At 44.7% G+C, this 26,491-nt stretch overlaps 1 long non-coding RNA gene and 1 gene segment (V, D, J or C); one reads left to right on the top strand and one right to left on the bottom strand.

Annotated features, from left to right (window-relative positions):
• Nucleotides 1-1,096: 1,096 nt before the first annotated feature.
• On the top strand, nt 1,097-18,453 carry LOC128328712 (Ig mu chain C region-like). The segment is given in 3 exon segments: nt 1,097-1,345; nt 9,386-9,649; nt 17,976-18,453. Coding segments are annotated over 3 exon segments (591 nt in total).
• LOC128328713 (uncharacterized) lies at nt 10,062-26,442 on the bottom strand. Of its 2 annotated transcripts, none has more exons than XR_008309366.1 (3): nt 26,333-26,442; nt 22,644-22,871; nt 10,062-18,127 (listed from the first exon to the last, which is right to left on the bottom strand). It is a non-coding gene; the product is annotated as an uncharacterized LOC128328713 (long non-coding RNA). The 2 variants fall into 2 exon arrangements; XR_008309365.1 differs by having other exon boundaries at nt 25,965-26,386.
• Between the last annotated feature and the right edge of the window lie 49 nt (nt 26,443-26,491).

The raw sequence follows: 26,491 nt of genomic DNA, 5'->3' as shown, positions 1-26,491 counted from the left end.
GCTAAATAAAGAGCTGCAACCAAGTATGCAATTTAGCCAGGCAGTAAAACCATAAATCAAGTAAATAGCCTTTCACAAGTAACTTCTAACAGATTCTGATGGTCAGTTTGATAGTCTATATTTAGTTCATTCAGGGAATGTTCAAAGACAAAACTTTCAAAGACAAAGACAAAGACAAAACATTTCAAAGACAAAACATTTTTTTCCTTATTAAAAAGAAAGTAAAAATTAAAATGGGGTAAGTCCAAAGTGAAAAGAAAAAGAAAAGACTTTAAACTTTAAACTCTATGTTCTCATTAGGTCCTGACTGATGAGATGAAAAAAAGGAGAAATTGAAAGTCATGAGTTACAAGCGAAGTTAAATAGCAGGTCTAAGTTTGAAAAGTTCTTAACTTACAGCGGCAGCCTCTGTAAACACTTCCACAGCTCGAGATTGCCGATGGTAGTAGCTTGGAGCATGGACCCCTCCTCCGGGTTCACTCTGAGAATCCCCAGAATCTTCAAAGAGATCCCAAGTGCCTCAAAAAGCAGCACCCGGCAATTAGGCGTCACAGCGTTCCTCTTCTGTGACCTAGACTTGTTGTCTTAAGGTCAAAAATGAAGCCGTGGTTGCTTTCTTAATTGCCGCAATTCTTGATGGAAGGTAGAGCAAGATATCCACATGGCACTGAAGGACATTGTGTAAGTTAGTTACATCTGCTGATATTCCATTAAAAAGCCTTGTCTTTTCAATACTACTTTTATTCTAACTTGAAGGAGATGTGACTTTTTCACTGACTGTCAGTAGATGGCGCTAATGTCCTTCAAAGTCCTGCGGACAACTCATTTTATCTCTAAGGATAGGATAAGGATGTAGAAGTGTGAGCATTTGGCTAGGAAGGGCCGATGGAGCAGAGGACCGTATCAGGACAGCTCTTTGGAAAACAGTGACAGACACTCTAATGCAGGCCTGCTCAACTTCGGCCCTCCTGCAGATGTTGGCCTACAGTTCCCATAATTCCTGGCTATTGGCTGCTGTGGCTGAGAATTATGGGAGTTGTAGTCCAAAAACAGCTGGGGGGCCTAAGTTGAGCAGGCCTGCAAGTCTAATGGAAGCAGGAGGCAAGTGAGATGAGGAGCACCCTGCCACCCGATGACGCACAAAAATACACCACTTGAGGCAACGCCCTCATATCACCTCATGGGAGCCCCACCCCAGGATCTAAGAAGATTATAATACAGCAGACAAGCAAAACTAAAAGATCTTCAGTCAATATTTAAAAATAGTGAGCTTGACGTATCTCTCTGGGAAGAGAACTCCACATGTACTGCAACCATCAAAGGTCCTGTCTCTGGTGTACACCAGGTGAATTCAGTTAGATGAGAGGCCAGAAAAATTGAATCAGGTTGTCATCTAAGGGTTCATATACTGGAGTAGGTGGTCTTTAAGGTAACCTGGCAACAGACCATTTCAGGCTTCCAAGGCAATTGCCAGGACTTTTGAGCTGAGAAGGGAAATGGTAGGCAGTGAGATTGGTATAATATCTGAGCTTTATACATCCTTCATCTGGCCCCAACAAACTTCATGGTCATTGCATAATGCATAAAGTACGGAATCTAAGCTGTCTTCAGAGGCAGCTGTGCACAGAATGCACTGTGGCAATCAATCCTAGACACAAGAGCATGTTGTATCCAAATAAGATTGTAACTAGATTGTAATAAGATTGTAGCTTGTCAGCAATCTCACAATGGGACTTGGTCATCAAAAACGTAGTCTGGATATTGGCTAATGTGCAGCACAATATAGTTCAAATTGAATAATTTATCTCCAAACCAGAAGTTTGGCATAATGGCATCTTGTACTTGCAATTAAATTATGTTCTTTTGGTAGGTGTTCTCCATGCAGGAGAGGGTAAAAGGAGAACATATAGTACATCTCCTGAGGGGAACAGAAGGCACATCTGCTGTGTGTCACCATGGATGTAAGATTTCCAGCCAATTCCAACTATACTTGCTTTTCTGGTTGGGCTCACTGTCCAAAATCACCACTGGGCAACCTCTCCTTTCCCAGAATGTCTAGGTGGGGCTGCAGAGGTTTACTGGAAAATTACACACACACACACACACACACACACACACACACACACTCTGCCAAACCCTCCTGGTACATGATATAAGAAGACCTAGCAGACAGCTGGGCATTCACTTGGGATCTCACTATGCAGTCCAGCATCTTCTTCCTGTTTCTGGGGCTCCTTATGCCCAGGGCCAGCCTGCCATTTTCTTCCAGCCAGGATGCTCCAGGTGAGTGTGCCCCTCCTTGGCTCCTCTCTCCAGCTCTCTCCTCCATGCCTCCTGTTGAACTCTCTTATTCTCACTGGATAGCTGTGCTCCTCAGCATCCTTGCAGGCGTCTCTTGGTCTCTGCTCTTCTGGGTTCTGCTCAGCCTTCTCCCTCAGAGAGTGGAATGCACTAGGGTTATTCCAATGGTAGCCGAATCCAGCATCTTACCACTTAGCAATGAGAAAATTTACAAATTAATCTACAATATAATGCTGCTTTGGCCTCACTGACTGACTGACTGACAGGAAACTCCCAAAACAAAAAACAAAAGAGAGAAACAATTTTCAGGTAGGCTCCAGAGCTTGCTCAGGCCACCCGCATTACCCAGCTCCCACCTCATGTGTGACTTTTCAGCCCTCCCATTGGAAAGCATGGGGAATGAGAGCCGTAAAGCTAAGGAAAGACTAGGGTCAACGGGAGAGAGGTTAGTAGGTTTCCAAACTGTAAGCCCTCACTGACTCACAAACTGACTGACATGAAACTTCTTGACCAAACCAGGAAAGATAGAAACATGCCTTTTTCGCAGATAGGTTCCAGACCTCAACCAGACTACCAAAAGAAAGAAAGAAAAGAAACCCTGGCAAACATTTCATTAATGCCAAAATGCAGAAATGCTCTTCCATTGGAAAGCATGGGGAATGAGCTCTCTTAGACATTGGAAGAGAGCAAAATGCTGAGGGTGGCTACTGCTTGCACCCAGGATCCAAAGCAAGGCCAGCTGGCTGAAAGCTCCCACAGTTCCCACGGGGCTGCTGCCCTATCCCTGCTTCTCAGCCAACCTCTGTAGACATCCAGCCCCCATCTGAGTATGCAGCATGGCAATCAACTGCTGTGCTGACCACTCAAATGGCCACTGCATATTTGTGAGGGCCTCCTGCAATTCCTGCAGGATGGCGGATGCCACCAGTGGCAATGTTCACTGTTCTTGCCGATATTTCTTCCTGCTCTCAATGCTCACCCATCCTGCAAACACATCACCAGTGGGAAACTTGCCAAGTGCAAGACCTTTACCTCACTGCCTGTTGAGATCATCCAGAGTTAATCTAGATACCACCTAAAACTCCAAATCCTTCACTCATCAGTAACACCTAAAGGCATCACATCCAATTTACCCCAAGTTATGGAGCAACCAAATAAGTTACCAAACTTTTCAACCAAGAAAATGAGATTAGGAAACGAGACCTCTGGTTTATCAATAAAACTTAAAAAGTCATCTGCATATAAAATCTAGGAATGTGCACAAAACCAGTTTTCCCTGTTCCGTTCATGTCTGAAATGGGCTCAAACCGAACCGGGAAAGTTCAGTTTTGGAACCCCCAAATGAGGGGCCCAGCTTGGCTCGAATTTGAGCCAATTCGGGCCCAGTTCAGGAGTACTAGGGAGGCGCATGTGCGACTGCCTCCAAAATGGCTGCCGCCACATCAGAGATGGCTGAAACGGCCCGAAAACAGGCTGGAAAGACATGGGGGGGGGGCTGAGAGGGAGGGGTAACCTCCGGAACCAGTCTACACCCCTTATGCCAATGTAGCTGTCAATATCTCAGCATTAACATTTAACAAGAAGATAGGTCAATAGCTAGTGCATAATCCAGAATAATTACCAGGCTTAAGAAGACCAGTTATATAAGTTTCTTTAAAATAAGGAGGGAGATGCTTATTTTTAACAGCATCATTGTTGACCTCCAATAAAACAGGTGCCAGGAAACTAATATGTTTCTTTAAGATCTCCATGGAAAATCTGTCCTGCCCTGGGGCCCTGCCTGATTTCAGAAATGTAATGTAATAGAGCCCCTCTTAACACGAAAATATTATTCCATCTCCTGTTCCACTGCTCTAGTAAATTGAGGATCATTCAGCACGGATATATTATAATATATTACCTAAATGAGGTGCTAGGCCTACTTTCCAAATGAACTATCAACTTAACAGGGGCATGATCCAAGATTGCTGTGGAGTCACTGTTACATGCCTGGACTCAAGATACTAAAGAATGAGATGTCAGAAAACAATCCAACCTAGAACAGCTTTTTATAAACAGCAAAAAGAAAGGTATATTCTCATTTAGAAGGACTGAGCAGACACCATATACCTACTAGATTGAAATATGACATGTAAGACTTAAGCGTGGTACGGATTCAAGATTGTTGTCGAGATTTGGGGGTGGCGGTTGTGGCCAAGAAGGGATTCAAGAGTTTTATTCAAATCCACACCAATAAGCAGGTGATCAAATGTCAAAGTATGTAAATGTGCAAAACAGTTGTGTATTAATGCCTGGGAATACATGACTGGACCATACACATTCATTAATGCCAATTGTTGACCACCCCATGCAAGCAATAAGTATAAGAAAGCCACGTTCACCATCTTAGAAGAGTTATGAATTAAAATAGGCACACTGCCGCCCGCCCGTGTAGAATTGCCACTTGCATAGATGTTCCTCACCCATTCCCGTAAGCTTGGCTCACAGCGCACTCTAGAGGACTGCCTGTGAAAAGCAATTAAAGTCAGAATAATGACTGCAAAGCAGGATTCAGTGCACGGACCCTGAAGTGAAGGTAAGAGAAGAGAGCACTGGAAGATGTACAAATGAGTAGGAAATAGTCTTAACAAATATTCTTCTCCGACATGGATTAATAGAAAGAAACCTTTCAGGTGTTAGAGAATCATGAAAGGATCTCAATTTATTCTCATTGTAAAAACAAAACACTGCTGGAAAACTAACATGATAGTGCAGGTTTTTCTCTCTGGACATCCGATGTGCTTTTTGAAAAGAATGATGTTTACTAGCGCTTTCAATTTCCAATTCCTACTCATACTCGGGCTGGCCTTCTCCGCTGCTGCCCTAGAGCTTTGGAATACACTCCCTGCTGAAATAAGAGCCTCCCCATCTCTGACAACTTTTAAAAAGTCTTTAAAGATGCACCTATTCACCCAGGCTTTTAGTTAAATATTGTTTTAACGGTTTTAGCATCGTTTTAAAATGTTGTTTTCAAAATTTATATTGTTGTAATGTTTTAACATTTACTAGGTCATTTCTTTTGTTTTAACTACTATTTTAGCTTTTTGTTTGTTGTAAACCGCCCAGAGATGTGAGTTTGGGGCGGTATAGAAGCGTGCTAAATAAACAAACAAACAAACAAACAAATTCCACCAGCAAGGCAGATATTTTGTGAAGGAACTCTTTAATGAAGTTGATAGAGACTGAGGCTATTCACATGATTGTAGGACATTGGGCTAACCTCCGCTAGCCCCATTTTCTACAACCGTGTGAACCACCAGGCTCAGCTGTGAGCCTGGTGGTTCCTGAGCGGGTAACCCGCTCAAGTAACCCTCCCCTTAAACCGGGTTTGCGGTGCGAGCGCTCCGCAAACCCGGTTTTTTTTTGCTCATGAGATAGACACCCGGCCAGGATGCTTAAAAGCAGCCTCCCGGCTTGGGGGTCTCTGCAGTCTTGGGGGTCTCTGCTCTTGGGGGTCTCTGCTCACACAGGGCATACTGGAGCTTCCGGGGGCCATGTGGCCCCCGAACTCCCCAGCCCCAGCGGGCTCCGTGATGGAGCTGGCAGTCTTGTGGGCGGCCGCTCAGAGCAGACGGCTAAGCCCGCTCTCCCCGCAAACCCCCTAGAGGCTCTTCTCCGTAATTGTGAGAAGAGCCTCTCAGTCATTACCAGATTTTCTGGGATCCCCAAAATATGCATATCCAGATAGTGAGATTCTAATTCCAGAGTGCACAACCCAGCTTGCAGGCTCTTACTAAGCATCTGTAAGGCATTTGTGATCAAGATGGCAACATGATGAGTCATTCTTCAGTGTGCTCTGGAGCATCCTGTTTGATTTTTCTTATCCTGAACTGCTTAGAACAGCCTTGCTGGATCAGGCCCAAGGAGGCACATCTAGTCCAGCATCTTGTTTCACAGAGTGGCCCACCAGATGCCTCTGGGGAGCCCACAGGCAAGAGGTGTGTGCCTGCCCTCTCTCCTGCTGTGGCTCCCCTGAAACTGGTATAGAGAGGCATCGTGCCTGTGAGGCTGGAGATGGCCCACAGCCACCAGACTAGTAGCCATTGGTAGACCTGCCCTCCATGAATCTGTCTAAGCCCCTTTTAAAGCCATCCAAGCTGGTGGCCATCACCACATCCCATGACAAAGAATTCCACAGATTAATTATGTGCTGTGTGAAAAAGTACTTCCTCTTGTTGGTCCTAAACTTCCCAACCTTCAGTTTCATGGGGTGACCCCTGGTTCTAGTGTTTTGAGAGAGTGGGGGGAGTTTTTCTCTGTCCACCCTCTCCACTCCATGCATACTTTTATACACCTCGATCATATCTCCCCTTAATCACCTCTTTTCCAAGGTAAAGAGCCCCAAATGCTGTAGTCTTGCCTCATAAGGAAGGTTCTCCAAGACCCTGATTATTTTGGTTGCCCTCATCTGCACCTTTTCCAGTTCTACAATATCCTTCCTAAGATACACTTAATCTTTTCATAGCAGCAGAGATTTGCTTGTTAAACAGGTGATTGTTTTATTTTTTTCCTGTTGGGGGAGTCCCGCTGGGGAATTTCATAATGGTCTCAAAGGGAGGGAAGGAAAAGTTCAGCCTCCTTCTAACGCCCACCCCAACTTCCTCTCTTCCAGAAACATTTTCATGGGAAGGAGGAGATATTAAGACATTTCTTAAAACTATGTCTGCTGACTTAAAATCTGAATCTAAAAGCAATAAGCTTCTCTTCAAGCCTCTTGGTATAATTACTGCTAGACTGGGGGTGTTGGAAGGCAGAATCTCTCAATTAGAATATACAAGCTCCTCTGTTGATTCCACTTTGGGCAGATTGCGGGTGCTCAGTTGTTGAATTATATGTGCACATACATATGTCCATTCAGGCACAGCCTGGCTTCTCTGGCTTGTTTAGGGGCACCCCATACATTGCTGTTCCTCCGCAACGAAAGGTACTTTTGTTGCAGGAGTGGTCTTGTTGGAAAGAGGAGGGTGCATATAGGGCAAAACCACACACACACACCCCAGACCCTCTAATTACTTTTTAAGAACCTGAAAGTGGCTGAAAAATTGAAACTAGAATTGAAACAGGCAGGGGGGTTTTTTTCCTGTGGGGAAAATGGGAGACAAGCCTGAAACAGCCTGTCCCAGATGCAAAGGAGTAAGTGGGTGTTTCCAACCACAGGTAAAGGTAACAACTCTGTTTAAAAAAAAAAAGCAGCACATGCAAAGGAGTTCTATATAGGCTATGGGAAGGGAAATCAGTGTGGGATTCCAGCAGACAAGGATGGCAGTGGGCAGGGGCAGAGAAAAGAGGGCACAAGGCATGGGGCTGGAACCTACAGGTTTTTAATACAAAAGCCTCCTGTCTGCGTGAAAGAGAGGAGGAAAATGCAGGAGGAGAGGCAGTCCACGTACATGGCCCCTAGTGACTCCAATTGACACTTCTCAAGCTTCCTCATGGAATAAACCACCCTATCTGGAAAACTTCAACAGCAGGCCATCAGGTAACCCTCCTAACTTCTTTACGTAAAGTAAAGGGCGCACGCTGTCTTTTTTCCTTGACTTTTGTCGGGCCCACCCACTGGCTCCTGGGGGGTCAGACAGTCACCAGGCTGCACAGTGGAGGCGGAGGAAGCTGAGGTTGGTCCAGTCTCATCGGGAGCTGGCAGAGTGCACTCCTTGGCCAGAGGGAGAGCAGGGAAGCCAGTGAGTTGACCGCCCTTGGATGGGCCAGCATGGACCCACAGGCCGCCATGCGGTGGCAGCAACGCAAGGGATGCTCCTGCCCCCTGGCGATGGAACAGTGTTATGGTGCTGGAAGCAGGGGAGGGGCTAAGGGCAAGGACTGCCCTGGAGGCTGCTGAGACAGCAGCCAGGGAAACACCATAGGGGCCACAGGGGAAGGGTCAGCATTATTTGAGGAGCATCAGTCCAGGGATGAGGAGGTCTGCAGCACTGGGAGCCGACTAGACCTAAAGGCTCCCGGAAGAGTGTGGGTCAGCCCCTCCTCCAGAGGGATGGAACAGGGTCAGGGTGACTAACAACCCCCTCCCAACCACTACCGAGGCAGCTGCAGATAAAAGGGGTCGTGCATGAAGGGTGTTGGAGAGAAGCATTTGAAAACTTTATGAAAAGCAAAGTGTCTGGAGGGCTTGATTCAAAGAAGCAGTGTTCGAGAAGGCTATTGGGATCTGGGTTAGTATGCTTGGGGAGGCAGGGTGTTAATAGGAAACGGTCTTCATCTGAGAGGTTTGGGGAGGTAAACAGATGAGGACATTATATTGCAATCTGAAAGAAGTGATGGGTATGTTGAAGTGGAAGAGTCCTTTAACGAAGGAAGTTCTAGCATCAGTCCTGAAAGTGATATGGAAGATGTTATTCTCCACTTAGACATGAAGCTCATTGTGTAACTGTGGACTCGACTCTCCCAGGGTGGTAGTTAAATCAGAATCAGAATTGCCTCCCCTAACTCCGACATGTTGTCTTACGCTTTGGAAGGAATTCTCAAATGGGGTACCCTTTGGACCATACCCCAGCTGAGAATTCACAAAGTGGTAAATTCTGCTGATTGTCTCTTGATTATTTAACACAGGCAAGTGGTATTACCATTTGTTACATGTTTTTCTCATGTTCATATAATAATGAGCAGTGAATTCGTAGTATTTTAATCAGCCTTTTCCCATTTAAAAGCAAAGAGGGACATTATACCCCCAAACTGTTTCTGTACAGGGTGGCATGTACCATGCTGCCCTCTTTTACTCCTTCCCATAAACAGCTGAATGCACAAGGAGCTGTTGATTTTTTTACTTGTGCAGTCGGTGCCTTTTTTTAATGGGTTGCAAGCAACTCAGTTTTGTTCAGCGTTTCAGTAACTTGGGGTCCTTGTTAACCCAGTACTATACTGATACAGCATGTTTGTAGACTCCTTGGGGTACTCTATATGCCAGAACTCCTTCTCAAATGGGGTACCATCTACCCTAGAGTCAACTGAGGATTAACCTGGGTTTTTGCATCTGCAGACAAGGGCAATTCCACAACCACCCATCTCAGTACCTTTGTCTTATCCTCAGCCCGTGAAGAGCTGCAGAGAGCGATGAGGCTCACAATCACCTGCAGGGCAAACAACTTTGATGATGATGAGCAGGGCATAACCATTACCTGGTGGATGGTGAGACCAAGACTTCACATAATGAAGAGGAAGCACTTTGACACCAATGAGGACGCTTCCCTCTCCATCACCGTTCAAGCAACAGAGGAAGGAGGGAATTACAACTGCATGATGGAATCTCCAGACCGGCCTAACCTCTTCACTTCGCAAATTGCCCGGAAAACAGGTAAGTGGAAAGAGGATTACTCTCCAGCCTAGGAATGAGGGGAGCTTCATTCCCCACATTCAGCCACGATACTTGCTGGGTGACTCTGGGCCGGTCACTTCTCTCTCAGTCTAACCTACTACACAGGGTTGTTGTGAGGAGAAACTTAAGTATGCAGTACACTGTTCTGGGCTCCTTGGAGGAAGAGCGGGATATAAAATGTAAAAAATAAAATAAAATAAATGAGGTAGGAGGCAGTTTTATTAATACCATTTGTATGTATCCCAACACAATGTAAGCAAACAGTTCTCTAATGGACCTTCTTCAAGATCCATTCAAGCATTAAACAGCCAGCAACTATCCTGAAAGATTTTTTCACCTGAAACCACCAAACAGTGCCTCTTACAATAAAATGTGCAATTACCACCACTGATCGTTTTGCATGGTCAATATTTATTATTTACTCACTTACTTATCAGATTTGTACATCACCCCAAACTTTCATCTCTGGGCGGTTAACAATAACATAAAAACAAGTTAGAAACATACACACAAAAAATTAAAACAATCTAGATAATTTAAAATCAAACACAGATTAAAACCTAAACAATTTTAAAACCTGAAAAAGCTTGGGTGAAGAGGTGGGTTTTCAAATGCTTTTTAAAAATTGTCAGAGATTGTAAAATATTTCACATTCTAAAATATAGGGGATCAAAATCCACCCTCCAGAAGCAGAACTAAGACTTTGTATTAGTTGGTATACAGGAAACACAATACGCATAAGATGACTCACAATTTCTCCTTAATGACCTTCATTTATTGCATTAAAAAAAGACAAATAAAAACAAACGTTTTAGCATCAAATATGTCTGCTTTGTTCCAGAAAAGAAGGATTTGATTATAAATAGTACTTCAACACACCCACAGATTATAAAAACTCACATGATGGAGAGGAATATAAAGAACAGTCCAAAGAAAGGGCCATAGATTTGGGGGAAACTAATAGTTATAAATTTCCCCTAAGGAGAATGGGAGGAATTAAATATGTACCTGGTTTTCCTGTCTTGAAGATTCCATTTATATCTGATAACGTTATCAGACAATGCCAGAGAACTTGACACAAATAGGACATCAAAGCTAATGTAGTAGTTCATTCAGCTAAGACACTGAAACAATCGTTTGTGAGAACGAGCAGTCGCAGAGCCAACCAAATGGCGGCCTAGTTCCAGCCCCACTCGGCAGCCCCCTCCAGTTACACTCCATGCAAGTGATGTCACGAGCAAAGGAGGTTGGCCCAGGCTCCCAAGAGCCCAAGCAAGCTCTCAGCTGGCTGCCTGATAGGATGTATTTCCCTTTCTCTCCCTCTCTGGAGGGAGAGAAAGGGAAATACGTGCTGTCAGGCAGCAAGCACTGCCTGAAATGATAAGCAGAGAGTTCACTTGGGGCTCTTGGAAGGCCCGGCATGGGAAGGAGGAGTTTGCTCTGTGCTCCTCCAGAGCCCGAGCCACGCCCCCTGCAGGCTTCGGCGGCCCTATTCATTGGTGGCCCAGGTTCTTTGAACCCATTCTCACAATGGTGGCTCCACCCCTGAGAACGAGGCTCTATGATAGGAAATGCGAAAGGACAGACTGCCCAGTATGAGAAGTAGGGGAGGGGAGTTGTAAATTGAAAGGAGTCGTATATAAAATAAGAAGCAAAGAGTGTGGGGAGTTTTATATAGGAGAAACGGGAAGAGAGTAAGCCAAGCCATCAGATTCAAAGAACACATAGCAGACATGGAATATATTAATACAGAGAGACCATGGACAGTGCACATGGCAAAAAAACATGATGGAATAAGAATGCCTATTAAAGTGAATGTGTGGGAAGTGGAACGATGTCTGGTGCAAAGAAAAATCAGGGAGGCAATATATAGAGATAAACTTAAAACCAGTGTAAATGGTAAGGAAGAGTTAAGAGAGACTGTTAAGTACATTGCTTATTAAAGTGGTTGGGCAAAGTAAATTGAGAGAGTGGTAGCCTCCCAACTCCAGGCAGTCTTGGATGAAAATTATTATCTAGGCCCATTTGAAACCTGATTCGGGTGGGCTATGGGGTGGAGACTGCCTTAGTCAGCCAGAGGGATGATCTCTAGCTGGGAACTGACAGAGGAAGTGTGACTCTGTTGGTCCTTTTGGACCTCTCCGTGGCTTTTGATACTATTGACCATAGTATCCTTCTGGAGTGTCTGAGGGGGTTGGGGGTGGGAGGCACTGCTTTGCAGTGGTTCCACTCTTACCTCTCAGGCAGATTCCAGATGATGTCCCTCGGAGACTGTTGTTCTTCAATATCTGAACTTCGGTATGGTGTCCCTCAGGGCTCTGTATTGTCTCCGATGTTGTTTAACTGTCTACATGAAACCGCTGGGAGAGATAATCAGATTTGGTGCAGGGTGTTATCAGTATGCTGATGACACCCAAATATTTTTGTCCATGTGAACATCATCAGGAGAAGGCATAACCTCCCTAAATGCCTGCCTGGAGGCAGCGATGGACTGGATGAGAGGTAACAAGCTGAAGCTGAATCCAGATAAGACGGAGGTACTTGTTGTGTGGGGTCGGAACTCAGGAGATGATTTTGATCTGCCAGTTCTGGATGGGGTCACACTTCCCCAGAAGGAACAGGTACACAGTCTTCTGGACACAAAACTCTCCCTGGTGTCCCAGATTGAGACAGTGGCCACAGGTGCCTTTTATCAGCTTCGGCTGATATGCCACCTGCCTCCGTTTCTTGAGATAAATGACCTCAGAACAGTAGTACATCTGCTGGTCATCTCCAGACTTGATTACTGCAATGCACTCTATGTGGGGCTGCCTTTGTACATAGTCCAGAAACTGCAGTTGGTCCAGAATGCCGCAGCCAAGTTGGTCTCTGGGTCATCTCGGAGAGACCATTTCACTCCCATCTTAAAAGATCTACACTGGTTGCTGATTAGTTTCTGGGCAAAATACAAGGTTTGGGTTATAACCTATAAAGCCCTAAACAGCTTGGGCCCTGGGTATTTAAGAGGACTCCTTCTTCATTATGAACCACACCGCCCATTGAGATCATCTGGAGAGGCTCGTCTGGTAGCTACTCAGGGAAGGCCTTCTCCATTGCTGCCCCAAGGCTTTGGAACACACTTCCTGCTGAAATAAGAGCCTCCCCATCTCTTACAACTTTTAAAAAGGTAGTCAAGACGCATTTGTTCACCCAAGCTTTTAATTAGATTTTGTTTTAATTGTGCTTTTAATAGTTTTAACATTTTAAATTTTAATTGTTGTAATGTTTTAATCTATTTATCTGTTGATTTATTGTTTTATTGTAAACCGCCCAGAGACTTGCGTTTTGAGTGGTATACAAATGTGTCAAATAAATAAATAAATAAATAAATAAATAAATAAATAAATAAATAAATAAATAAATAAATAGTTTGTAATGGAATGAAGATAACACAGCTGCATATCCTTGGCTCACTCTTTCCTTTCCTCTCCCCACCCCGCCTTATTCACTGATTAGGAAATTGTTACCTGGTTGTGTGCAATTAGAGTAGAAGTTGCAACAATATAAAATTGTGATCCACAGAAAGAGTAGGAAGGACACTGAAGCTGACATATTTGGCCTTGAAATGTTTGTTTTTATTTATCTTTTGTTATGCAATAAACAAAGGTCCTTAAGGAGAACTAAGGCTTTTAAAGATCTTTAGACCAGCTGAACAACCATAGTGGCTACAAATCTACATAGAATCAAACCAGCAAGTCCACTAATCATCAAACACCAATAGATTTTTACCTAAAGGGGCACAAAGTAAACTAAACTACAAAAGTCTTATAACCTCAAAAAGCAGGCATACATACAGTATGCATGGCTTCGAGGAGGGGGAAGAGAATTTAAACAGTGTAGCTAAATGACCAAGAACGAGCCCTGTGCCCTGTTCAGGCATTACATAAAAGGGGAAGTATTGGCAGTAACTCTCTGTTGTGACACGCTCTCAAACACCACTTCACCATGCTCTCAGCGGACACAGAGTTTGTCTGGAGAGAGGAGCACTGTACTCATGGAGAAATTCATCCTGTGGTTAGAATGCTAAGATGCCCCAGGCCTATTCACACATTACCTAGATTCACACATCATGCTGTATGAGTGTACAGATCTCTGTACCCTTGTGCATGTGTTAGTGTGATTTTTTTAATTCATTATTTTTTTCATACACTTATATACCACCCCATACAAAAAGTCCCTTGGTGGTTCACAATATAAAACCTATTAAAACATTAACATAATTAAAACAATTTAAAATACAATAAAACTCTAAAAACAAAGCTTTAAAACTATAAAATAAAAGCCTGACTAAACAGGTATGTTTTTAGGTGACTGTACCTGTGTTCATTTTTAAAGTGAACCCGGTTTCTGTGTTTAGGGAGGAGGAAAACTCTAATTAACCTTCTCACACACACACACACTCTCTCTCTGAATCATAGGCACGGGCATTGCCTAAGAGTTGGGCAATATAAGAGTTGGGAGGGCAATATAAGAGTTAGGGGAGGAGGGCAGTATAGGCACTCCACTCCTTTGCCTATCAGCAGGAGCAAAGGTCCGTGCTCCTCTCCGGAAGTCCACCAGACCAACAAACCCCATTCCTGCTGATCGTCTCATCTTCGGCAACCCCTGCCTTAAATAAAGCCCTACATTGAGGACACTCCTCTCCCCCTTCCAGCTTGCTCCTTCTTCCCTGGCCAGGCAAGTGGATTGGCCATCCAATCCCTGGCCTCCCAAGGGGCCTTTTTATCCAACTCCAACCCCTTCACTAGCATTTCTACACACGTCTGCAGCTGTGGAGCCATTGCTATTCCCTCTCCACCATTCTGCTGTCTCTTGGGCAGCACCTGCCCATCCCCCAGCAGCTGTTGCCCACCTCTCTGAGCCCTTCCTGACTTCTGAAAGGTAATTACTGGGGTTGTCCAGGCACCTGGAGCCCTCTGCTTCTCTTGGCACACTGCCGTTTGACTGGGTAAACAACCTTATCTCATGGAGGTCGGAAATCCCGACATCTGGATACAGGGCCTTCAAATGCATGATACTGATAGGAACTTCTCTTGGATCATGGTACTTCTCTTGGATCTGGTTATTTTGGATATCTCAGTGCGTTTCGATACCATCAACCATGGTAGCCTACTGGACCGCCTGGGGGAGTTGGAGATAGGAGGCACTAATTTGCAGTGGTTCCCCTCCCATCTCTCACGTAAATTCCAGACGGTGGTGCTTGGTGACAGTTGCTCTTCTAAACAGGAGATTATATTGATTGATTGATTGAATAGGTGCCTTCAAGTCAGTATCAACTCTTAGCGACCACATAGATAGATACTCTCCAGGATAATCTGTCTTCAACCTGGCCTTTAAGGTCTCTCAGTGGTGCAATAATTGCTGTCGTAATCGAGTCCATCCACCTTGCTGTTAGTCGTCTTAGTCTCTTCCCTTCAACTTTGCCCAGCATTATGGACTTCTCAAGGAAGCTGGATCTTCACATAATGTGTCCAAAATATGATAGTTTGAGCCTGGTCATTTGTGCCTCGAGTGAAAATTCTGGATTGATTTGTTCTATAATCCATTTGTTTGTTTCCCTGGCAGTCCATGGTATCCTCAAAAGACTTCTCCAGCACCAAAGTTCAAAAGTGTCAATGCTTTTTCTATTTTCCTTCTTCAAACTACAGCTTTCACATCCATAGTGTGTCACGGGAAAAACCATTGTCCGAACAATTCTAATCTTTGTAGATGTAGAAACATCACAGCATCTAAATATCCTTTCCGAGGCCTTCTTTGAAATCCTACCAAGTGTTAGTCTGCAGCATATTTCTTGACTGCTGGATCCTTTACTGTTGATGGCTGATCCTAAAGGTCAGAAACTATCCACCACTTCAATGTCTTCATTGTCAATTCTGAGACTGGTTGCTGTACCCGTTGTCATTAGTTTAGTCTTCTTTACATCTAGTAAAGACATTTAGTAAAGACTGTAGGGATCTGGAACCAGTCTGTTTCACCATGTTCTGTCTGGACTGTGGCTTCCTGCCCTGTGTATAGGTTTCTCATGAGAACAATGAGATGTTCTGGGATGCCCATTTTCCTAATGATATTCCACAACTTGACATGGTTGACGCAAGCAAAGGCTTTTCTTTAGTCAATGAAGCACATATTGACTTCTTTCTGGTATTCTTTGGCTTTCTCAATTATCCAGCATGCATCAGCAATATTTTCTCTTGTTCCTCTGCCGTTTCTGAAACCAGCTTGAACATTCAGCATTTCCCTTTCCACGTAGGGCTCTAATCTGTGTTGGATGATCCTGAGCATTATTTTGCTAGCTTGTGAAATAAGGATGGTTTGGGCAACTGTTAAGTCTCCCATCTTTGGTATGGGTATGTAGACTGACCTCTTCCAATCTGTTGGCCACTGCATCGTTCTCCAAATTTTCTGGCAAAGTTTATAATATAATAAGGAACTAGTAATTTTTTTATTCCTGGCAACAAAAACACAAATTGTTCAACAATGGAAATATTTGGATCAATTAACAATTGAGCAATGGCATAATAAGGTGTGGTCAATTGAGCTCTTAGAAAAGATCACTGATAAGATTAGATTAATGCAGGCTGTGAGAGCAGAATCACAGTTTCACCGTATTTGGGCAGATTATATTTATTATATTAACAGTACTAGATTTGATTCTGGATTTTCTTGTGACATTTGGAAAACATGATTGTTAAATGTACTGTGTTATTATGGTACTGTTCTATGTTATTATGTGAATATAGCAAATAAAATTGTGTGTGTGTGTGTGTGTGTGTGTGTGTTGTGTGTGTGTGTGTGTGTGAGAGAGAGAGAGAGAGAGAGAGAGAGAGAGAGAGAGCGCGCACCAGCCCCAAAAACTTACTTGTTTGACCTGGCCTTCCAAGGTCTGTAAACTGTTTTTTAAAGTATTTTAATTAGTTTTAAATAGGTTTTTAAAAATTGTTTAATGTTGTTTTTAGCACTGTGTTTTAAATTATGTGTGTTTTTAGGTTGTTTTTTTTTAATTTGTTGTACACTGCCCAGAGCCTTTGGATGGGGCAGTTTATAAATGTAATAAATAAATAAATAACTTTTCCCCATAATGAATCCCTAAGAGGATTCATTACACACCAAAGAGTCTAAACACCTCAAAAATTTCTAAAATATAAACTGAGTACCCAGTGGCTTGTGGGTTGGGGGGTAGTTGGAACATGGGATGCCACTAATTCCCCACCCCTCCTGCAGAGCAGTGAGATCAAAATGAAAAGAAGAAATGAAAGTGTGTAATGAAGACACCAAAGAATCTAAACACTTCAATATTCCTAAAAAAAACCTTGAGTACCCCACTGCCTTGCAGGGTGGGGGATTTGTTGGCACATGGCAGTTGACAGTTGGCACTGTCCAATACAGTCAAAATGAACAGAAGAAATGAAGGTGTGCAATGAATCCTCATAGGGATTAATTGTGAGGGGAAAGTATTATACACCAAAGAATCCAAACACTTGAAAAATAATGACCACACATTTTGCCCCATAACTCTGCTTCTATAAGGGCTAGAGCTTTCTTTTAAAAAATGAAAGCTGGGGAGCTATATTAGGGTTAGGATATGGCGACTTTGAATCCCCATTATTTCCTATGGCAGAAATATACAAAATCATTAAAAACTAAAAAAAATAATTAAAAATCAACCATGTACCCAAAACCTTAAAACCTGGATGGTAGGTGGCACCCATGGGAACCTACCTACCATGCCAATTTGGGGCCCCTAGGACATTGTTAAGTGGTCCAAATTGATCCAAGTCTGAATCAAATTGATTCAAATACAAATTGAATCTGGGGTGATTTGGAGGGGGGGTTAGATCTGGACACAAAACAAATCAGGGGCGATTTGATTTGAGCACAAATTTAATCAAAAAAATTGATTTGTGCGCATCCCTATTGGCCACACTTCCTGTCTGCCCCTGCATTTGACGGGACTTGTACCCAGAGTCTCTTTTAAAATGATCACAGGTGCAGTCATTTGCACAAAAAATGAACAGGCATACAGATAGCTGTAAGCACAATATGTAGCACTGCCACATGACAGATGTCCCTGAGATGGCCTGGATCCAGGCAACAATTGCTGACTCTGTGTTTTGTTGGCCCTGCAGGATCACTCTGAACTACACCCCATCGCCTCCCTTCAGAATCCCAGCTCACCACATGCCTTCCACTAATTTGACCTAATTGATTCAACAGTCTCTCTCTGTCTCTTTCACTCTTTCTACTACTTTCCTTTCTCACCAAACAGGACAAGGCGTGAGCACCAGCCCCAATGCATCTTTCTACCAGCTCCCCAGTGTGAACCTCAAGTCTGCCGCATCACTGTCTTTCATCACTTGCACAGTCTATGCGTTATTCCCTGAAGACGTCATCATCCAGTGGGAACAGAATGGCAACCCCCTGCCGGAAAAGAGCGACATCAGAACCACAGTGTATACAGACTATGAAAAACGCAGAAGCATGCTGAGAATCCCCAATACTGAATGGTCCAGTGAGCATACATTCACCTGTGTGGTTTCCACAGCGACCTAAGCATGGAGGTCATCCAGAGAACCATGGAGAAAACCCAAGCGACATCGTGAAGACTGGCCTCTTCCTAGGGCTTCCTCTCTTCACCCTCTCCCAGAATTTCCAAACTGAAACCTTTATGGATAATTTGCAGGCACACTTGTGTGGCCTATCAATAAAGAGGAGCCAGTCATTGATACCCCTGGTTGCGACCTCTTGCAGAAGAATCAGTCATTTGTGTTTGGTATGTGGGGTGGGTGGGTCCTGGAATGAGGGGGCAAAAGGTTAATGTCTCAAAAACAAACAGCCAGGGCTCAGAGGCACTCTTACCCCTGGACTTCTGGACCCAAGTCCAGGGCCTCACAGCTGGGGTGGGGGCTCCAAATCGTTACATTATATGTGTTGTGGGCCACCAGTGCCACCTGCTGTTGGCTCACGGGGGGGGGGGGGACGGGCACTGCTGGCTCGCGCCATGGCTGGAAGCCGAGAGCCACTGGGCTGGGCTGGGCTGGCTGTGAGGGGCGGGCAGGCAGGCTGTGTGTGGGCAGCCAACCCCCAGCCCACCCGTTAGAACATAGGAAGCTGCCAGATACTGAGTCAGACCCTTGGTCTATCTAGCTCAGTATTGTCTTCACAGACTGGCAGCGGCTTCTCAAAGGTCGCAGGCAGGAATCTCTCTCAGCCCTATCTTGGAGAAGCCAGGGAGGGAACTTGAAAACTTCTGCTCTTCCCAGAGCAGCTCCATCCCCTGAGGGGAATATCTTACAGCGCTCACACTTCTAGCTTCCCATTTACATGGAACCAGAGCGGACCCTGCTTAGCTAAGGGGACAAGTCATGCTTGCTACCACAAGACCAGCTCTCCTCCCCAGCACAGCTGTTGTTGCAGCTTGGCCATTGGGCCCTGCCCAGCCTGCTTATCCAGCCCAGCCCAGGGGCTCTTTGTTGCCCGCGTGCCAGGCAGAGCGGCAGAGTCAGTTCCTGTCTGCCTCTTGCACCGGCTTGAGATGCTCCTGCCCGCACCTGCGCGCCACACACATGGGGGCGCCGGTGCTTCGGGCAGCCTGCCGGAGCCAAGCAAGGGAGCTGCGCGAGCTGCGAGGGCATCGAGCGAGGCAACAGAGCAGGCAAGAAGCAGGCAGCCACCGATTCTCCCACTCTGCCTCGGAGGCTCTGGAGCCCCCCCAGCCCAGGGCGGCCCTGGCCGTGGCAGTGATGGTGGTGGCAGCAACCTCAGGGCAGGCACCGGCAGCAGCTGCCTGTATGTAGAGCGAGGGGAGGGGCAGTGCCGGTGGCCGAGTGCCTCCTAGACCTCTCCAGGGTACCAGCGGAGGCAGGGATCAGCAGGGCTGAGTGGCCCTGGGCACCTGGGCAGAGCGTTCCTCCCAGTCCTCACCCAAGAAGATGTCTCCTCTCGGTTCCTACACCGGAAGCCACTGCCCAGCTGCCGCCCAGCTCTTCTGGGCCTCGCCTGGAGTCCACAGGGCAGCTGGCTGCCCCTCCCAAGCATCACCAACTTCCTCCTTTGCTCTCCCCCCAGCACCCAACTGAGCCAGACTGACTTCCTCGCCAGGCCACAGCACCTCTGCCACCTGCAGTTGCTGTGGCACTTGGGCAGCGGGCAATTCGGGACCCCCCCCCACCCTTCCCTCGGCACCCTGCCCCTGCTGTCCCTTTGAGGATGCCTCTCACAACCCTCCTCCCACTGCTGTTGGGGCAACGGAGCCTCGATTCCCCCCTCAATTCCCTCCTCCCCTTGTTCTCACACAAATTGGGAGAGAGCAATGAAAGGTAGACAGAGTGCTGTGTGCACACTTGCATGCCAGGAAGCAGTAGTTCTCATATTACTCTGTAGGTTGGGGTCTTGGAGTGGAAGAGAGTGAGTTCTGGGACTCCAAAAGGGATCTGGAGCTTCAACTTTTGTCTGTTTTCTGGGATTGTTTTACATCTTTACCGTGAGCACCAGCTCTTGCAAATTCAGTTGCTTTGGATCATTTAGAGACAGGGCATAAATAAGAACATAAGAACAGCCCTGCTGGATCAGGCCTAAGGCCCATCTAGTCCAGCATCATGTTTCACAGAGTGGCCCACCAGATGCCTCTGGGGAGCCCACGGGCAAGAAAAATGTGCCTGCCCTCTCTCCTGCTGTGGCTCCCCTGCAACTGGTATTGAGAGGCATCGTGTCTCTGAGGCTGGAGATGGCCCACAGCCACCAGACTAGTAGCCATTGATAGCCCTGTCCACCATGAATGTGTCTAAACCCCTTTTAAAGCCATCCAAGCTGGTGGCCATCGCCACATCCCATGGCAGGAATTCCATAGATGAATTATGTGCTGTGTGAGAAAGTACTTCCTCTTGTCGGTCCTAACTTTCCCAGCCTTCCGTTTCATGGAGTGACCCCTGGTTCTAGTGTTGTGAGAGAGGGAGAAAATTTTCTCTCTGTCCACCCTCTCCACTCCATGCATAATTTTATACACCTAGATCATGTCTCCCCTTAGTCACCTCTTTTCCAAGGTAAAGAGACCCAGATGCTGTAGCCTAGCCCCATAAGGAAGGTGCTCCAATGTTTAAATTGTTATAACATTTTAAACTTGTTGTATTTTGTTTTAAGTAATGTTTTACTTTTTCTGTTTTTGTTTTGTTGTAAACTGCCCAGAGATGTACGTTTTGGGCAGTATAAAAATAGGTTAGTTAGTTAATTAATTAATCAAGCAGAAATCAAGCCACTGATCACCACAATCTAGAGGCTAAGAAACAGAATTTGGCAACATTGTAAGTAACTTGAAAAACATATGATCTGCTAAAAGAAATGATGTGAAATCACCAGAATGACCCGGAAATTCTAATTAAAAAGGAGAAATCAGACTATAGCACAAGTCAGGGATGAGGGGGGCAGAATCTGCATTATGAAATATGCATTATCAACTCAATTCCTTCTGCAGCACAAGGACACAAACTATGCACATGGAGATTCCATGGTATCTCCCTCCAGGATCACTGAAGGGAAGGCATTGAAACTTGCTCTTGTCAAAGCCCATTGATAATTAGAATATGTGAGTATAAAAACATAGGTAGCTACGGCTCTCCCCTTCAATTTCACTTGGTATCCTGCAAAAAGGGGGTTTCCAGCTCAAATTAAACTAGAGATCTAAACTGAAAAGTGGTTGAAGAATTATTCCTTTGGTCTTCTCAGCATACGCAGGGTATCCTGAGATAGACCACAAGTAAGCATTTTGTAGCGGATACATTTCTGCCAACTGTATTTAAAGTTATCACTCAGGGTAAGAGTGATACTCTTACTGAAAGATATTCCCTTGAGGGGATGAAGCCGCTCTGGGAAGAGCAGAAGGTTCCAAGTTCCCTCTCTGGCAGCATCTCCAAGATAGGACAAGATTATTTATTTATTTATTTATTTATTTTATAGGACAAGATTTTTTTATTGAACCAACAAACTACCAAAGCATACAGTACGTTGCCAAAGCACAATTATATACAAAGTGGTTGTTTGGGCTGAGAGAAATTCTTGCCTGCAGCCTTGGAGAAGCCGCTGCCAGTCTGTGAAGGCAATACTGAGCTAGATAGACCAGTGGTCTGACTCAGTATATGGCAGTTTCCTATGTTCCTAAGAGGGGCCAGCCCCATAGGAGTACAACTCAGTCTGTACCACTAACTGATTGCAGCAATCCACATAATCTATGACAGGACCCACTTCCAGCCACAATGCCACAGTATAGCAACACACTTAGGAGTATCAAAGTGGGATCTAGGAAACCTACATTGTACTCTCTCAAGGGGCCCAAAGTTGGTGTGTGAATTGTATGAAAAGCTGACGTATGAATGAGAGACGTGCGAGCACTGTAAGATATTCCCCTCAGGTGATGGGGCCGCTCTAGGAAGAGCATCTGCAGCTTGCATGCAGAAGGTTCCAGGTTCCCTCCCTGGCATCTCCAGGATAGGGCTGAGAAAAAGTCCTGCCTGCAACCTTAGAGAATCCAGTCTGTGCAGACAACACAGAGCTACAGTAGATGGACCAATAGTCTGACTCAGAATAGGGCAGTTTCCTATGTTCCTGTCTTTTAAAGTTACAATACTTTTGAAATATTTCAACTCAGAATGCCCATATGTTTTCTTGCCCATCAGCAGCACAAGTCTCTTTGCTGCTCTCCTGCCATGGCAAAACACTGGAGTCGAAGACAATTCTCCCTGACTCCCCATAGCTACCTGTTCCTTGCACCTCCTCTCCTTCCCCAAGCAGCCGTTCAGCAAAGAGACACAAAACTGTGCTTCTGTGAATGCTAATTAATGCATTTCATAGAGATATTAAGCATTGCTTTGGTTTGCCTTCAAGCTAATGTCCTTCTATTTCTTCAGGATTTTTCATCTGAGAGACAGTGTATTTATTTTCCTACCTGGGTGAAAGCTCTGTGCCATTGGATCATCTCCTCATCAATGGTGAGCACTTTTCCTGGAGGAGCCTGAGGATCCAGTTTCCCAATTTTCACTCTGACATAGGATTTATTTTGGAAAGTCACCAAATTTGTAACATCAAATCCAGCTGCTACTTCTCCATTTTTGTGAAAGGCAATTTCATCTCCAGCACTGTTGTTAAAGGAGATCTTCTGAAGCAATGAATGGAGCTAGGGGTGACAAGAGACAGAGAATGAAAGCAATTATAAAGTGATTGGATATGGTCACTTAATTTTTCCAGACAATTTTCTTGATGGATTTAGTTCTTTTCCTCTAGGAAAAGAAGAACCATCCTATGAATGCAAGTATTAAACAATTCCAGAATCATGATACTAAACATTATCCCACGTTAGAAAAGAAGTATATGAAGAAGAGGATAATGTGGTTTCATCCATTCATGGTGGTAAAACAACTGCAAAAGTTACTCATGGAAGAGAAATCTGGTAATAAACACTGTGGGTGTCTTGAGCATCAATACTGTATCTAGTGAAGAAGAGAAGGAACTGGAGAGCAAAAGTGAGACAAACAGTTGGTATCCCTATCTGTTAAGATTCAGTAGTCAAGGCCACTGCCGGTCACAGCTGGAACATAGTTTGTGATTCTATTGGCACAGGAATGTCAGTATAGGTAAGATGTAGAGTTGTTCCAACATTCTACCATTATAAGCCTTCAACATACCATTGCTGAGAGATCCAAAAGAACCAACAGAATCACACTCCCTCTGTCAATTCCCTGGTAAAGGTCATACATCAGGCCGACCAAGGCAGACTCAACCCCATAGCCTGCTCTAAAGCCAGTTTGAAATGGATCTAGACAAACATTTTCCTCCAAAACTGCCTGGAGCTGGTTAGCCACCACTCTCTCAATCACCTTGCCCAACCATTAGAGATTGGAGACTGGCCTATAACTATCCATCACTGAGTGATCAAGGGAAGGCTTCTTAAGAAGTGGTCTAATCATTGCCTCCTTCAAACAAGGAGGCATCCTACCCTCCCTCAATGATGAGTTAATGATATTAACTAGACCATCTCCAACAATTTCCCTGCTAGATCGAAGCAGCCAAGTCAGGCAAGGATCCAGAGAACAAGTGTTCGGCTGCTTGGCAATGTCATCAGGCATCACAAATTGAAACAGACCCAACCTAATACTGCAAGAGAGATTGGCCCTGCTTTGCTGTCCTAGGGGTTTCTCAGGCCAGCTCTGGGATGGCATGGAAACAGCCTGGTTGAACATCTGGTTCCTTGGTGCAGTTTCCAGGGGAGAGATGGCTCTCCCGGCTACCCATTTAAATCTGTTCTTAGTAAAGTGATTCTGAGTCAAGAGGTTACTCATGGCTCCCTTCTGCTCTGGTGGTGGAAGGAAAGAATCAGTTCTCATCTGCTTCCCTGCCTTTGCAGAACGTTGAGTTCCTGCATCATTTTCAGGACTATTCCTGCTGCTTCTTTTTCCCTTGGGTGGCATGGTTTACCTAGGAAGAAGGTGCCTGGGGCATGGGCTAAATCCAGTAGGAGATCAGGAGCTAGTGAGTGGAGCCGCTAGCCAGGTGCCATCTTGCCCAAATCCCCGGGAAGCAATGCTGACGTAGCTGCTGGAACAGACTGCACTCTGGCAGGTGTGCCAGACCCCTCCTCCTGGTTGTGACCTAGCTGCCTCTCCTCAGCAACAGCTAGCATGTTCAACCAGGAGCTCCCTCCACCTGGGGAGCTGGTCAGCGGTGACAGCTTTTCTCTTCATCCTTGGATCACAAATGCATGATAGGGTATGCCATGCAGACGCATCCAAGGGTCGCTGAGCCGTTCCACTCCTCCAGTCCTCAGCTGTCCTGCCAGGGTAATTGCGTCCCTAGTGGCCAAAATGGAGCTCAGCCATTGTCTTCTGCAAGATAAGAGAGGTTGGCAAAGCCTGGCTCAGAGTCGCTGTTTCGGGACACAAGCTGTTTTTTAATTTATTTATTTTTACATTTTCTTTATTATTATTTTCATTATTATTTAAGATAAATAATACATTGGTGGTACGTCAAAATAAAAGAGAGAGATAATTTAAAAAATCAAACAATATTCACAGTTAGTATAACCATATTATTATTATTATTACTTATTTATTGATTTGATTTGATTTCTATGCTGCCTTTCCAAAAATGGCTCAGGGCGGTTTACACAGAGAAATAACAAATAAATAAGATGGATCTCCCCAAAGGGCTCACAATCTAAAAGAAGCATAAGATAGACACCAGCAACAGTCACTGGAGGTCCTGTGCTAGAAGTGGATCGGGCCAGTTACTCTCCCCCTGCTAAATAAAGAGAATCACCACGTTAAAAGGTGCCTCTTTGCCAAGTTAGCATATTTAGTTGGTATAACCATATTTAATAAATAATTAAATTATTATTTAATTGTAATCCATCACAATTACATATTTTTGATATTTCAATCCATCATCTTCCTGATCATTTCAACCAAAATCTGACTCGGGTTATAATAAACCCTGTTTACCTCAATAGTATCTATAAGGTTTCCATACCCGCTTGAAATCATATCTATTTAACTTTTGTTGACTATTATTACATCAAGCTGAAACAAACTCCTCAAGCATATATTCCCATATTATTTTGCACCAATTACTGATATTCAGATTTTTCAGCAGTTTTCCAATTACGGGCAATTAATCCTTGTGCTGCCAATACAAAAAACCTTAACAGAATACTATTATCAAACTGTGTATTACTTCCAGTAAACAAAAGCAATAACCCCAATTCTACCTTAAGTATTAACGGGACCCTAAATTTAATTACTATTTCCTTTCCTACCCCTTGCCAAAATCTTTTAACTCTGGGACAATCCTACCCCATATGTTTATAAGAACCCAATTCCAAACATCCCCTCCAACACAAGGCATTAGAGGTTTTCTTTATCTTGGCCAACTTAGGGCTTGAGTGTTGAGACCAGCTCAGACAGGAAAAGCCAGTCCACATTGCACAGGTATCACACAAAAGCTGGATCCAGTGGCAGCAAGCCAGCCAAAACTGATTTTAAAAGTTAATCCACGCTTTGTCTCTGGGGAGCTTCCTACAGTATTTGCATTGCATAGGCATGACTTGCACTTATCATGCCAATGTGAAGGCTTAGGTCAGCGCCTGCTTCGATTTATCTCCAAAAACTGCGGGATAAAACAGGATTTTTAAAACTTGCACATAAATCGGGACGAAGTGAAATGCGGAAGAAAAGGCCCGGTTTCTGTAGGGTGCTTCCAAAGACATTGAACTGACCTCGGCAGGAGAGAACAACAAATACCCTCCCTTCCAGAGGAGATTCGGGGTAAAGCCCCTGGGTGAGAAAGCTCCAGGTCACCAATGAAAACTATCATGGAGAGCTTAATGGCAAGATGTTATAAAATGTATTGAGGGTAGAGCAGAAATATCCAGGAATAGCTTTAGTTAGAAATTGGCAACCTTCGAGTTAGGGGGCCTGTGGAGGCCTAGCGCCCGGCCGCCCCCCCAGCTATGGGCCTGGCTCTCTATTTTATTTTCAAATTTGCAAATATCTCTGCAAATATTCATATGGCGTCTCTTCCTTTCAAGGCTGTGGAAGGCAACAATAATAATAACAATATAATGCCAAAAGTTAGGCGCTGTACAAGCAACGTTGGTGGGAAACAGACGCTGCTTCCTCCAAAGAGTTCCCTCTGCTGCCCCCCCGTGGACATTTCGGGAAACGGACTGGATTTATTTTTGGAGCGCCTCGTTTGCCCGCACCTATGAGAGCTGCATGCTAAACATTGCCCTTAACAAATATG

This window comes from Hemicordylus capensis, chromosome 6 (assembly GCF_027244095.1).
Source record: "Hemicordylus capensis ecotype Gifberg chromosome 6, rHemCap1.1.pri, whole genome shotgun sequence".
Taxonomy (NCBI): domain Eukaryota; kingdom Metazoa; phylum Chordata; class Lepidosauria; order Squamata; family Cordylidae; genus Hemicordylus; species Hemicordylus capensis.
The sequence above is the reverse complement of the archived record's forward strand: the minus strand, read 5'-3'. Positions and strand labels throughout refer to the sequence as shown.